The 14426-nt window shown below is 49.7% G+C and overlaps 1 protein-coding gene across 1 annotated transcript in view; it reads right to left on the bottom strand.

The window, feature by feature from the left end:
* CST7 (cystatin F (leukocystatin)) overlaps window positions 1–6287 on the bottom strand; it is a 13374-nt gene extending 7087 nt beyond the window's left edge. Inside the window, exon 1 of the mRNA XM_008591696.1 lies at window positions 6184–6287. Within this exon, the coding sequence (XP_008589918.1) occupies window positions 6184–6253 (70 nt within the window). The 5' untranslated portion in view covers window positions 6254–6287. The remainder of the gene's footprint in view (window positions 1–6183) is intronic.
* Between the last annotated feature and the right edge of the window lie 8139 nt (window positions 6288–14426).

The raw sequence follows: 14426 nt of genomic DNA on the forward strand, positions 1-14426 counted from the left end.
TTATGGAAGGGATAGTGTTTTCATTGTATTTGTGTCATCAGAGGTTAATGGATTTTTTTTTCCCTCGTGGTGGATTAATATGGCTATCCATTTTTTTCTTTGTAAAAACTATACCTATGCTTTTTTCTGATTATAAACTTATTTTGGGTAGGAAATTTGAAAAATACAGAAGAATATAACAAAAATAAAAATTATTCTCAACATCTTGAAGGTAATGACTATTAACTTTTTTAAAAAATAAAATGTGCGTATTAAATTTATTTTTGCTTGATTTCACAGTGTAGGTGTAGGGACCCCATGGGCGCCTGAACAGGGACACACCCTGGCAATATGGTGCCCTTCCTGGTTCTTCTCCACAGTAAACAGGCCCACCTGCTCCAAACCTCAGCCAGTCACAGGTGAAGGCTCACCTCCTGCCCAGCCCCGTCCAATCAGCTACCGCCCCGTCCACCCCCTATCCAACCCCAGAACGCAGCTCCCTATAAATATACGCGCAGTCCTTGAAAAAAGCGGAACCTCCTTGGCGAACTGTTAGCCCGGGCCTCGCGTGATTCCTTTGTCCGTGCGCCCCTACACACAGAATTAAAAAAATGAAATGAAAGCTTATGCTGAACTTCAGATAAATGTCCCTTCCAAACATGTGACATTAGTTCCTAAAAGATTGTGGTAAAGTTACAAAAAGGTTATGAAAAATATTGAAGTTGGTTTATTTTTATTTAACTGCATTTTCCTTACAATGTAGGCTTCAAGTCAGTAAACCAACTGTCTTACAGTTATCTAAAGTAATAGTAAAAGGTCCATTTTTAATTAAAAAAATTTTAAAAGTCAAGCCTATTTTTAGGATGATTCTTCAAGAGAGATTAACAGGGAAAGGCTGATTTTTAAGAATAAACATTCCAAAGAAGCGAATCGCCTTTAGGGAAGAAAGTCAGCAACCAGGTAGGTGGTGAGCAAATGCACTGGCTCTTGAGTGCCCGGCCTGGGCGCCTCTGGGGTCTGGGGGCCGCAGGGGGTGCGAGCTGCTGTTTTCTGAGCGCCTGCTCTGGGAGAGGGCCTCCTGCAGGATCTGCTCCTTCTCACACCTCTGCAGGGCAGAGTTAGCGTCCCCATTCTACAGGCCAGGAAACTGAGGGCTCTGGGAGTGCAGGTTTGATCAGTTCTAAAGGTCGTGCTCTTTTTCCTCATTCAAGGCGTATTTATTGGCAGGTGAGGTGAGAGATACAAAGACATTCAGAGACAGACCCCCGCCTAGGAGGGGCCTCCAGCCTCAGGGGTAGGTTGAGCAGGAAGCTGTGGGCAGGGGCAGTNGCTCTGGGAGTGCAGGTTTGACCAGTTGTAAAGGTCGTGCTCTTTTTTTCCTCATTCAAGGCATATTTATTGGCAGGTGAGGTGAGAGATACAAAGACATTCAGAGACAGACCCCTGCCTAGGAGGGGCCTCCAGCCTCAGGGGTAGGTTGAGCAGGAAGCTGTGGGCAGGGGCAGTCAGAAAGTGGCTGAAGTGACCTGGGGGCGGAGGGAGCTGAGTGGTGAGGAAAAGGACAGGATTTAGCTGGAGGCTGGTGCAGGTGAGTCCAGGGGGCTGTCTCAGACAGTGGCAGCCAGCATGGTGCTGGCCTGGGGTACGAGAACTGAAAGAACAAACATAAAATCCTTCTGCACAGGGACAATGCTTGGGGGCATGCCCGGCCCACTCAGGACTGTGCAGGTGCCTCCGACGAACAGCACCACCCCCACCCAGACCGCTGGGTTGAGCCCAGTCTCAGGGTCCGAGTCGCCCCCAGAGTGCAGTGCTGACCCCAGCCCACCACTGCTGCCAGCGCTGGGTGGGTAGGGGGACTACACCCCTGAAGGTGGACAGGGGGAGGCGGCTGAGGGAGGGGCCACCTGGCAGCGACCTGCACAGCAGGGGACTTGGAGGGAAGATCAGGGCCCCATGGCAGTAGGCGATGTGTGGGGCGCTGCCCCCAGGATGCACAGAGGGGCTGTGAGCACCCAGGTGCAACGTGCTGGCAGGTCTGAACAACGGGCAACTGAGGAGCTGGCACGAAGGCTGTCCTGGGAAGGAGGACTCGTGGGTGGCAGACCCTCCCCACCTCCTGCCCTTCACCAGCTCAGCACTTGCTGGTCCCCGCAGGCTCCACGGCTGTTCCAGGCCCGGTGTTAATGGAGGCCCTGGGCATCCTCTTCTGTAAACCACCCCCGAGTCCTCTTCAGTGCCAACAGCCCATGATTCAAAGAATTCCAGGGGTCATTACTCTCCCTGGTGGGGACGATCGGGATGGAAGCAAGCTCGAAGGGAACATCCTATTTCTTACTTAAAAACATAATTTTTCCATATTAATCACAATTGATTCCTATTCCAACATTCCTGTTCACCTCCACAGCCTTCTTCAGAGCCCTGACACTGGCTGACCTTTGGGTTCATTTTGCACACGACGGCTCTACATCCCACTTCCGTGGGCTCTGTCTCCCCTGCCAGCCTCTGAGTGTCCTTCACTTAAAGGACACACTTGGATGTACAGACTCTTCATGAAAACATCTAAGAGTTTAAATGAAATCCAAAGTTGAGCAGGTGACACTAAAGCTTGGGGACACTGTCAGTAACCAGCGTGTTAGTTACAGCAATCATTAACTATTTTCATGGAGATTAAAGAGGATATAATCTTCCCTCAAGTTACCACCAAACACACAGGTAAATGTGTGCAACTTCTGGAGCCTTTTGCTGGTAAAATAATCCAGTAGCAAATTTTGGGTGAACATCCCTTAATTTATTTTTCTGAGGAACGAAGACACACAGGACGCGTGTTCCCATAGGAGGGCAACAGGATTTGTGACACTGGCCACATTTCTGCTATTGAAGCTGTGCGGGAGGCTGTGTCCTTTGGACAGCCTTCCTCCTCTTCTCCTGTCCCCCTCCTACCCCCGTCAGAGAAGGGAGTTTGTGCACTTAATCGGAAAGGGGTGGTGTTCAGGGGAAGCTGGCATCACCCACCACCTTCCTCTTTCCAGAGTGTCTTAGTTGTGGCCTGGGAGTCTGGGGACCCAGATTGCGAAACCATCTCTGAGCAGACACTCCTGCTGATGCCTGAGATGGTCTGTGTCACCTAGGTTGCCCTCGTGTGGGCTGGTGCTGAGCAGGGTGCTGGGACTCTGGCAAAGGGGTCCCTTCGGTCCCATCTCCTAGAGTTTAGTCTGGAGGGCCGCGCCCGAGGCCTGGGGTGGCGGGAGGGTTAGGGTTAGGGTTAGGGCTCGATCAGGGTTGCTGGTGTCCAGTATCTGCTCCTCTCCCAGGACACCATCAACTTCCAGTGAGTCTGGGCCCCTGCTGTGGATTATGTGTGGCCACACCTGCCCGCTGCACTCTGGGGTCTCTGAGTGGTAATGAATGGGCCCATTGTTTTGAGTACACGTGTCCCCTGTCACAAACAGGATGCTGGTCTCTCCAGGATGAGTTCTGTCCTTAACTCACAGGGATGCACCCAGAGTTTGAATCCCAGCCCTGCCTTTCGCTGGCTGTGCAGCCTTGGGCAAGCCTTCTGATCTCTCTGAGCCTCCACTGTCCCACCTGTAAAATGGGGATATTTGAGGGCAAACAGATGTCCCCATTGGGAAAAGAAATCTCATATGCACAGGATGTGGGCCAGTGGTCTCCGCCAAGCCCAGCCCCAGCCTGCAGTAGTTCCCAGGGTCCCTCCCAGGGTACAGGTGGTCTCCTTGCTGCAAGTGGTCTCTGGATGAGATGCAGTGCTCCCACCCCTTGCTACTGGTAACCAAGGACTGGCATCCCCTTGCAGATGGAGAAGCAGGTGGCCACTTGACCCCAGGGCCCTGACCAGGCAGATGGGCTTTTGCAAGCTTGTCTGGAGGCAAGGGTGGGGTGGGGGCAGGAGCAGAGTGTGACGTGACAGCCCAATGGGACTTCCTGGAAGAGATGCAGTTAGGCTGAGAAAGAAGAAGCGCTTTTCATCTTCGACCAGCGGCAAACGGGCAGGGAAACCAATGTGGCAATTTCCTAAGCTCTGAGGGCTCAGGGAAGAAAGCCCTGGGGAGCTCAGTGGTCAGGCCCGTGCACCTTGGTGCGTGGGTGTGGAGAGAAGCCCAATACCCAGATGGCGCCCCCCCAGTCACACCTCAGAGGAAGGCTCTGGAATCCACTCTCAGAGGAAGCAAGGGAAACTGCAGGAGTCACGGGCAAGGGGCATGGATTCTCGTCGGGTGTTCTGCGTCTGTCTGACCACCAGACAGAGGGACCTCCAAGCACCCACACTGCACAGATGGGGACCCACGGCCCTTGTTGGGAGCACCAGAAATGATCACAGCGCCTGGGGGAGAGCTTGGCGGGGAGTCACCAGCACAGCAGAGGAAGGGCCTGCAATGGCCACACTCAGAAGCAGGGTGCTTGGGGTGGCTACTGAGAGTGCCCTGGTCCCGCCATGTGCCACCACTATGAGAGGGATTTCCTGAGCCACCCCAACAAGCCTCTGCAGAGCCTGAGAGGGGGACCTAGTTACTGTCCCATGTCATGGATGATGGGACAGGGCCTTTGGGAGGCTCAGGTTACACAGCTGGTAGGAGGGGTTCTGTGGTGCCCCAGTGTCCCTGTGTGCGAGTGTGGACTCTGGAGCCTCTGTCTGGGGTGTGGGGTGTGGGGGCAGGGCAGCTCTGATGGGGAAAGGGCTGGGAAGGGCTCTGCCAGCATCACATGCCAGCTCGGGAAGGCGGCACCACCAGTGACAACAACACACACAGTCGTCCAGCCCGTGGGCCTCACGGAGTCCCCCACAGTCCTTTTTCTCTCCTGTCCCCGCTTTGTTAGATGAGGACACCGAGGTGAGGAGAACTTAGGAAAATCACTGCCAGCAAGCACGTGTTAGGACAGCAGGCCCTGTGGGCCCTCCAGGAGACCCCTGACTGAGGTTTGGTGAAGGAGCGGCTTCTCTCGGTGTCCGCCTTCTCCCCCCGGCTTACCCCCTTAGACCTTAGATGGCACAAATCAGGACAGAACCAGGAAGGGGGTCGAGGGTGTGACAAGAACAAGACAGGGAGCAGGGCAGGCAGCGGGGGCTGGAGGGCTGCTCCCAGCCCAGTGCTAGCTCTGGGCCTCCCAGTTACCACGTGTCACCACGTATCTGCTGAGACCCACCCGAGCTTGCTGCGGCTTGTCCCCATCACTGAGAGTCGAGGCTGCCCCCTGCTCTGACTCTGTGCCCTTGGCTCCCGAATTGCAGCACCCATCCTAGGCCGGGTCTAGGGGCCTGAGGCAGTGACCCCAGCATCACGGGCTCCTCAGCCTCCGTGTTCACCATGAGGGGTGTGACCTGGGCGGTGCTGGGGCCTGAGCACCCTCTGCCTGGTCACATTTGCCCATGCTCCAGCCCTCTTCCAAAGAGGAAGGAGGGTAGAAAACAGCCACTGTCTGGGTGCTGTCCCCACCTGCTAGGCGGTGGGCTGGGCGACTTGGCAGGTCACTTCAGCCTGCTGGCACCAGCTTCCTGACCGGTTACATGAGGCAGGGGCCCTCTAGGGTCTGTGATCCTGTGGGCCAGGGCAGGTATTGCCCAGCTTTCTTTGTGGGGCACAGGAGGCAGGCACTCACTGGCTGTGTGACTCGGGTGAGTCACCTGACTTCTCTGTGCCTCAGTTTCCCAGTGCATAGGAAGCATCCTCTTCTTTTTCACTGCCTTCCTCCCCAGCGCAGGCCTTCAGGGTACAGATTTCAGGAAGGATGAAAGTGTATGATCAGTGGGGTCCCTGCAACCAAGTCACAAGACAGCGACCGGCAGGCAGGAAGGACGAGCCATCAGATAGAAACCAGCTAACCGCTAGTACATTCTCCACTCTGTCCCCGTGGAGGGGCCTTTCCCAGGCCACCACGCAGAGCTGGGAGTGGCAGGCAATAGAGGACACTTCCCTCATCCCTAACAAAGACAGCTCCCAGACCCTCCATCCCTGAAGCCTGCTCCTCCCAAAGGCAGCTGCCGCCAGGACCAGGAGCCCTTCATCTGCCATGTGGTCCCCCCAGGGCTCCAAGCCAGCAGACTGTCCTGGGGAGGACCCAGGGCGGGGAGGAAGCTCCCAGTACCCCCACTGCTATCAGGCGATCTCAGGGAGTACACCCCAGGGTGCTGCCAGAGTCCCAGGTCCCCTGATGTGAAGCAGCCAGGGGAGACCCTCCTCTTACCTTGGGAAGGGCCCCCGGTGGTGCTCAGGACAAGGCAGCAGAAGGCGAGCAGCGCTGCATCTGGCCGCATGGCTGCCTGGGCAGAGGGCTGTGCAGCACAGCAGTTGGTGCCTGCGCCCGGCCCCCTCGTGCTGTGCTGGGCGTGAGTGTTGGGGCGTGGAGCCCCGCCCTGCAAACGGCCCAGTGCTGGGGCAGAAGTGGGGGCTGCCAGCTTTGGGGCTTGGCTGGGATGTTTTCTTGCTGAATCATTTTGGCCAGAAGCTCTTCTCACCTCTTAGATCTATTGGCCACAAAGTCAACCGCTTCCTTTATAGAAGTTTCCAAGAAACGACCCTTTGCTGGGGGAGGAGGAAGGTCGGTGAGACCTGCGAACAATCCTGGTGTCATTTTCTACCCTTGACCCACACACGGAAGAGACGTTGCATTAAAAAAATTAGGAGGGATTTTCAGAAGCTGAACCACTTGATTTTCCTTCTCCACCCTATACACGGCTACCACCCGGCATTCTGAGTGGCCCCGGGCAGGAGACTCTCCACTCCCCTGGTTGAGTGGGCATCTGCCCCTGGGAACTCGGCAGGAAAACAGGGTCCAGACTGCAGCTTCCCAGGACGAACGTCGTCAGCGCACATGCTGCCTCTGGGTGATTTCTGCACCTGGAAATCAAGAGAGGAGCAGTGTTTGCTGATCAAGTGAGCCAGTGAAGGAAGGAGCAGGATGTGGCCCAGAGGTCTCGCACCCTGGCAGTGAGTCCGTTTATGTGCCCAGCCCTGGACCTGGTTTGAATCCACCACTCTGCTTCTTAACACCTGAGTGACCTTAGGTGAGGAGACTCAGTTTACCTCTGAGAGGGTTGGATGGGGATTTGGGACCTTCCTCAGTGTAAGTGCTCCTGGCTTGCACTGGAGCAAGCTGCAATAGCTTCAGCTTCAGGGAGTTTCATTCAGGTAGTAGGAAGGAGATGCCTGAGCCTCCAGCTCACTGTGTGTGCACACATGCATGCAAGAGTATGCACTGTGTGTGTACACATGCATGCATGAGTATGCACCGTGTGTGTACAGATGCGTGCATGAATGTGCACCCTCACCACCCAGGTTCTTGGACATGCAGACTCTGAATCAGAGCCTTCATTTCATCCCTGGGGAAGCTGTGCCCCAGGTAGTTCCTCCTGGTCATACCATATTTCAGGCAGGGAGATCTGGGTTCGTGGGACCTGGACAAGCCACATAATCTCTCAGAGCCTCTCCGTTTCCTGGCCATTCACAGACTTGTTGTGAGGGCTGTTGTCAGGAAAATGCATTTATCACAGGGCATGGTAGATGGTAGTGCTCAATAAATGGTGGCTGCTGTGACCACTTGCCCTGCTCTGCCCGGTCCTGGGACCCTCATCCTCTGGCTGTCAGCAGCTGTGACATGATGCTCCAGGCTAGTGTTCCATCTGACAGGCTCCGTGCCCTGATGGCATGTGTTATGTCTGGGATTCACCCAGCAGCAGGAGAAGTGGGGTGCCACACTGGTGTCTTTGTCCTCAACCAAGCATGAGGCCAGGAGGTGGGGCTCGGCCCTCCAGTAAGTCAGGTGCATCAGCTGTTATTACTGCTCATTGTCATTAGTATTGTGTGTGACCCTCACTTTAAAAACACTGGATGGAGCTCAGAGCAGTTATGGGACTTGCCCCTGTCACCGCATCTTCTCTGGGCCTCGGCCCCCTTCATCTGCAAATGTGGGTGTTGCTCATTGCTGTTCTGCTGCCTCGCCAGCCCCAGGCCTGCTGGGTGAGCAAAAGCACAGGGAGGCCCTTGCTAAGTCAAAGTGCCACAGCAGGAAGGGGCTGCTGTTACAACAACATTGTGACAGGGTTCCTGGGGGGGAGAAGTGTGTGTGTGTGTGTGTACATGCTGTTATGGGTATATATGTGTGTAACTGTGTTTAACTGTATCTGTGTGTGTATGCGTGTGTGTTCAGGAGTCCATCTGAATGCAAATGTGTATCAGTATGTTTTCTGAGTGTATGAAAGATGTGTATGTGCTTACACGTATATGTGTGTAAGTCTGTGTGAGCATGTGTTTATTTATGTACATTGTGATGGTTAATTTTATGTGTCAACATGGCTGGGCCATAGGGTGCCCACATTTTTGGTTAAACATTATTCTGGGTGTGTCTGTGAGGGTGTTTCTGGGTGAGATTAATATCTGAATTTGTAGATTGAGTGAAGCAGATTGCCCTCCCCAGTTGCATGGGCCTCATCCAATTCATTGAAGGCCAGAATAGAATAAGAGGCTGAGTAAGAAAGAATTCTCTCTTTCTGCCTCACTGTCTTTGAGCTGGGACATCAGTCTTCTCTTGCCTTTGAACTTGTACTGCACCTTACATCTTGGACCTCCTGGTTCTCAGGCCTTCAGACCTGACCTGGAAATTACACTATAAGCTGTCCTTGGTCTGGACTTCTGAACTTCCATAACTGTATGAATCAATTTTTTAGAATAAATTATGTGTATTTAAAATATATCCATCTCCATCTCTATATCTGTTTATCTATATTTCCTATTGGCTTTGTTTTTTTTGAGAACTGTGACTAATACAGATTTTGGTACCAGGAGTGGGGTTCTAAAGGAACAGAATTTTAAGAATAAATTTTCTGGATTGGTTCTGGGATGTATGGAATTGGCTCTCTAATCTAATTAGATTTAAAGACTTCTAATGACTCTATTTCCAGTAATAAAGAGAGCACTGATAGTCCATCCCATGATCTCACAATACAGATACGCAAAATATCTTCATTGGATACTCCTAATTAACCACTTGTAAGAAAGAAGTTGCTGGGTGACTGTCACTTTTGTACATCTAACAAATACAATAAGGTTGGCTGGTTGCTCCTAACATCATTGGAAAAAATGGTGAAAGAAAAGGATGAACTCAGGAATATGAATTCTCAGCTCAACTGCTGCATAAATGACCTGAAAGCTTCTATGTATGCCCTGAAGGAGACATTTATCTCCTGCAGCCACAAGACTGAGATTGCTGAAAATCAAATGCAGAATCTCATACTTCCATTGAATGAATGTAAGTTGAACTCTGAGCCTTGGAGGGGTCTGCTGTTAAAATGAGGGCATTGATTAACAAAGAATGGGATCCTGTAGGTCAGAATGGGGATGTATTATTCTGTTTTTGTTGCTTATAAATACCTGAAACTGGGTGGTTTATAAAGAAAACAAAATTTATTGCTTATAGTTCAGAGGCTGAAAAGTCCAAAGTCCAGGGAGCACATCTGGTGAGGGTCTTCTTTGGTGGTGGCTTTACAGCAATGCAGGGGTCTCACATGGCAGAAAATGGTGGAGCAGAGGGACAGAGTTCCTTATGCACTCTCTTTTTGAAGTCCTCAGAACCACACACCTGACCACCATTATTAATTCATTCACTCTGGCATGGTCCTACAATCTAATCACCTCTTCAAGGGCCGACCTTTGAATTACTATAATAGGATTTCCCACTCTCAACAGTTACAGTGGGGATTTAAGCTTCAATGGTGAGGGTCAGTGGGGGATGCAATCTACAGCATTCTGCCCGGACTCCCCAAAGCTCATTTCCTTTTCACATACAAATACATTAATTTCTTCCCCAAAGTCTTAACTTGTTTCAACTCTAAAGTCCAAATTTCAAAGCCCATCTGTGAACTTAAAATAAGTTATCTACTTCCAAGATACAATGGTGCGACAAGCGTAGGGTACATAGTCCCATTCGAAGAGAGAGAGAGACAGGCCAAAAGAAAGAGGTAACAGGTTCCAAACAAGTCCGAAACACAGCAGGTCAGACATTAAATCTCAAAGCTGGTGAATCATGTAGTTTGACTCCATGTTTGATGTCCTCTGCATGCTGGTTTGGAGATGGGTCCCCAAGTCCTTAGGCTTGACACAGAAGCTCCACTTTTATTGCTTTCCTGGTCTCAGGGAATGCTTCAGCTCTTGCAGGCTGGTATTGCATGCTGGTAGCCTCACGATTCTGCATCTTCTTTACCAGTGGACAAGGCCTCCCAATTACCTGTCTGAGGGGACTGACCCTGCATTATCTGAAGAAACTGTGATGGCCTCCCCTTGGGCAGTTGCCGTGTGAGACAATGCTGCTTCTCCTCAGGACCCACTGCACCAGCCCCTTTGCTTCTAGGCCTATAACCAGACTCAAGTCCCAGCAGGTGCCCAAAGGTGAGGTACAAAGTGTGACCTGTGATGAAGTGCACCAAACTCCAAAAGAGCTATTTGAGTTTTCTAATTTATACAAACGGAAATCTAGAGGACATGTGTGGATAGATCTTAAGGGTTTGGGTAATGGTGGAGGAAACAAAGTTAGATCAGTCGAATTTATCTGCATGGGCTCACTAAGCAGAGATTCTGCGTTTAATGTTACAGATCAGAGGTTAGAAAGGACTCTAACAGTGCTTTGTTGGTTGGCTGAAACACGGACCAAAAGGTGGCCCACAGGAAGTGAGCTGGAAGTGCTGGGCCTGCCTTGGTTTAATGTAGAGGAAGAGAGTCCAAGGCGTAGGGCAACTGGAAAGTTAGAGTGCCCCTGTCATTTAGGATCGACTCGCCCACACTGGGAGGGTCCAGAAGACACACCTTTCACCACAATTGTGAGCGGTAAGTGTTTGAGGGGAGCCCCTTCTCTCAAGGGCCACACCTTACAGTGGAACCTGCAGCCACTTGACTTGGAAAATTAAATGCAACAGAAGTAATTGGATCCTGGGCAGCAGGGACAAGTCGGGGTACTCAGCCACCAAAGGAAAGGTGGGCATGGCTACTGTACCAGACAGCAGAGCCAGACCCAATCAGCATAGGCACACCTGGTTCTATGCTTTATTGTGCTCACGCCCACTGCATTTTCTACAAGTTGAAGGCTTGTGGCAGCCCTGCATCTACGGAGTCTGTCTGCACCATTTTTCCAACAGCGCGTGCTCACTGCATGTCTCTCTGTCACATTTTGATAATTCTGCAAATATTCTAAACGTTTCTTATTGTTATTATGTCTGTTGTGGTGACTTGTGATCAATGATCTTTGATGTTATTATTGTAATTGTTTTGGCTGTGAACTGTGCCCAAATGAGACAACAAATTTAATTGATAAATGTGCATTTGGACTGCTCCACCATTTGGCTGTCACTCCATCTCTCTCCCTCTCCTTGGGCCTTCCTATTCCCTGAGACACAACAATATTGAAATTAGGCTGTTTGATAACCCTCTAAATGTTCAAAAGAAAGGAAGAGTGCATGACTCTCACTCTAAATTGAAAGCTAGAAATGATTAAACGTGGTGAGGAAGACATGTCAAAAGCTGAGAAAGCTAGGCATCTTGTGCCAAACTGTTAGCCAAGTTGTGACTGCAAAGGAAACGTTCTGGAAGAAAATTAAAAGTGCTGCTCCAGTGAACACATGAATGATAAGAGAGCAAAGCCCTCCGCAGTAAGAGCCTTACTGCAGATATGGAGAAAGTTAGTGGTCTGGAGAGAAGATCAAACCAGTCACAGCATTCCCTTAAGCCAAAGCCTGATCCAGAGCAAAGCCCTAACTCTCCGCAATTCTATGAAGCCTGAGAGAGGTGAGGAAGCTTCAGAAGAAAAGCTGGAAGCCAGCAGAGGCTGGTTCATGAGATTTAAGGAGAGAAGCCGTCTGATAGCACCAGAGTGCAAGGCAAAGCAGCAGGTGCTGACGTAGAAGCTGCAGCAAGTGATCCAGAAGATGTGGCTAAGATCATGGACGAAGGTGGCCACACTAAACAACAGATCCTCAGTGTAGACAGAACAGCCTTCTGTTGGAAGAGGATGCCGTGTAGGACTTTCCTAGCTAGAGAGGAGGAGTCAGTGCCTGGCTTTAAAGCTTCAAAGAACAGACTGACTCTTGTTAGGGTTAATGCAGCTGGGGGCTTTCAGTTGAAGCCAGTGCTCACTTACCATTCTGAAAATCCTAGGGTGAGTCCTTAAGAATTATGCTTAATCTACTCTGCCTGTGCTCTGTAAAGGGAACAACAAAGCCTGGATAACTGCACATCTGTTTACAACATGGTTTACTGAATATTTGGGGCCCACTGTTGAGACCTACTGCTCAGAAAAAAGGATTCCCTTCTTTTGGGGAATGCTTTGACAATGCACTTCATCACCCAAGAGCTCTGATAAAAATGTACAGGATTAATGTTGTTTTTGTGCCTGCTAACACGACAGCCACTCTGCAGCCCTTGGGTCAAGGAGTAATTTCAACTTTCAAGTCTTATTATCTAAGAAATACATTTCATAAGGCTACAGCTGCCATAGATAGTGATTCCTCTGATGGATCTGGGCAAAGTTAATTGAAAACCTTTTGGAAAGGACTCACCATTCTAGATGCCATTAAGAACATTCATGATTCATGGGAAGATAATGCAGTTTGGATATGTTTGTCCCTCCAAAGCTCATATTGAAATCTGATCCCCAATTTGGCAGTGTTGGGAGGTGTTTGGGTCTTGGGGGTGGATCTCTGATGAACAGATCAGTGACCTCCTTGGTGGTGGTGGTGGGGGTATGACTGAGTTCTTACTTTACTAGTTCCTGCAAGAGCTGGTTGTTAAACACGGCCTGGCACTTCCTCTCCCTCTCTCTCTTGCTTCCTCTCACCACGTGATCTCGCACCTCCTGGCTGCTGTGCCGTCTTCCACCATGAGTGGAAGCAGGCTGAGGCCACTGCTGGATGCACCTCTTCAGAATAGTGAGCCAGATAAACCTGTTTTCTTTATAAATTACCGAGTCTCAGTTATTCTGTTACAGCAACATAAAAATGGACTAATACAGAGGAGGTCAAAATATCAACATTAACAGAGGTTTGGAAGAAATTGATTTCAACCTTCATGGATGAGTTTGAGGGGTTGAAGACTTCAGTGGAGGAAGTAACTGCAGATGTGGTGGAAACAGCAAGAGAACTAGAATTAGAAGTGGAGCCTGAAGATGGGACTGAGTTGCTGCAATCTCATGATAAAACTTGAATGGATGAGGAGTGGCTTTTTAAGGACGAGTAAAGCAAGTGGTTTCTTGAGATGGAATCTACTCTTGGTGAGGATGCTGTGGATACTGTTGAAATGATAACAAAGGACTTAGAATATTACATAAACTTAGCTGATAAAGCAGTGGCAGGGGTTGAGAGGAGTGACTCCAATTTTGAAAGAAGGTCTACTGTGGGTAAAATGCTATCAGCAGCATCACAGGCTACAGAGAAATCTTTCACGACAGGAAGAATCAATTGATGCAGTAAACTTCACCGTTATCTTCTTCTGGGAAACTGCCACAGCCTCCCTAATGTTTAGCACCCACCACACTGATCAGTCAGCAGCCACCAACATCGAGGCAAGACCCTCCACCAGCAAAAAGATTATGACTTGCTGAGGTCTCAGATGATTGCTGGCATTTTTCAGCAATAAAGTATTTTTAAATTAAGGTATGTACGTTTTTTTTAGACATACTGCTATTGAACACTTAACAGACTATGGTATACTAAAGACATAATGCTATTGCACACCTAATAGACTGCAGTATAGAGCAAACACAGCTTTTCTATGCACCAGGAAACCAAAAAATGCGTGTGACTTGTTTTATTGTGATATTTGCTCTATTGCAGTGGTCTGGAACCATTTCTGTAATATCTACAAGGTATGCCTGTGTTCTGACTCTTGCAGACCAATGCATCAGCTAATTGATCAAGATGTTCCTAGAAGTAAAAATAGATAGGAAGCCTGCTAAATTCTTACTTGATCTGTTGAGCAGAAATGTTCTAGGTCAAGTGAGCAAAATTCACAGCTGAATCATAAAAACAATGTCATGAATCATAAAAAACAATGGTTCCTAAATTTCCAGACATTAGCCAGTTTACAGACCTAGAACCCCTTGAATGAAGGGGAGACCAGGTTCCTGTGAAGAAGTATCATCTCTCACAGAGTGACAGAGATGCAAAAGATTACTCATAGCCCATGTATTCAGAGTAGTGAGAAGCCCGAAGGGACTGCACCAAGGGAAAACTTCAAGAGAGGAAAGCCCAGGCACAGCCCTGAGTCAGTTTTGCTTCAGTTTTTATTGTAAAGACAAGAAAATTACAGAAGAAAAACAGGTGGTTAATCAGCCATAGTGAAAATGTCAACCAACTGGCTATGTGACAGTCTTCATTAAAGCATGTGTAACTTAAAATAGTTCAAGCAATTTACCATCAAAAGAAGTCATAAAACTAAGCTACTGATGTA

This window comes from Galeopterus variegatus, unplaced genomic scaffold (genome assembly GCF_000696425.1).
Source record: "Galeopterus variegatus unplaced genomic scaffold, G_variegatus-3.0.2 Scaffold7197, whole genome shotgun sequence".
Taxonomy (NCBI): Eukaryota; Metazoa; Chordata; class Mammalia; order Dermoptera; family Cynocephalidae; genus Galeopterus; species Galeopterus variegatus.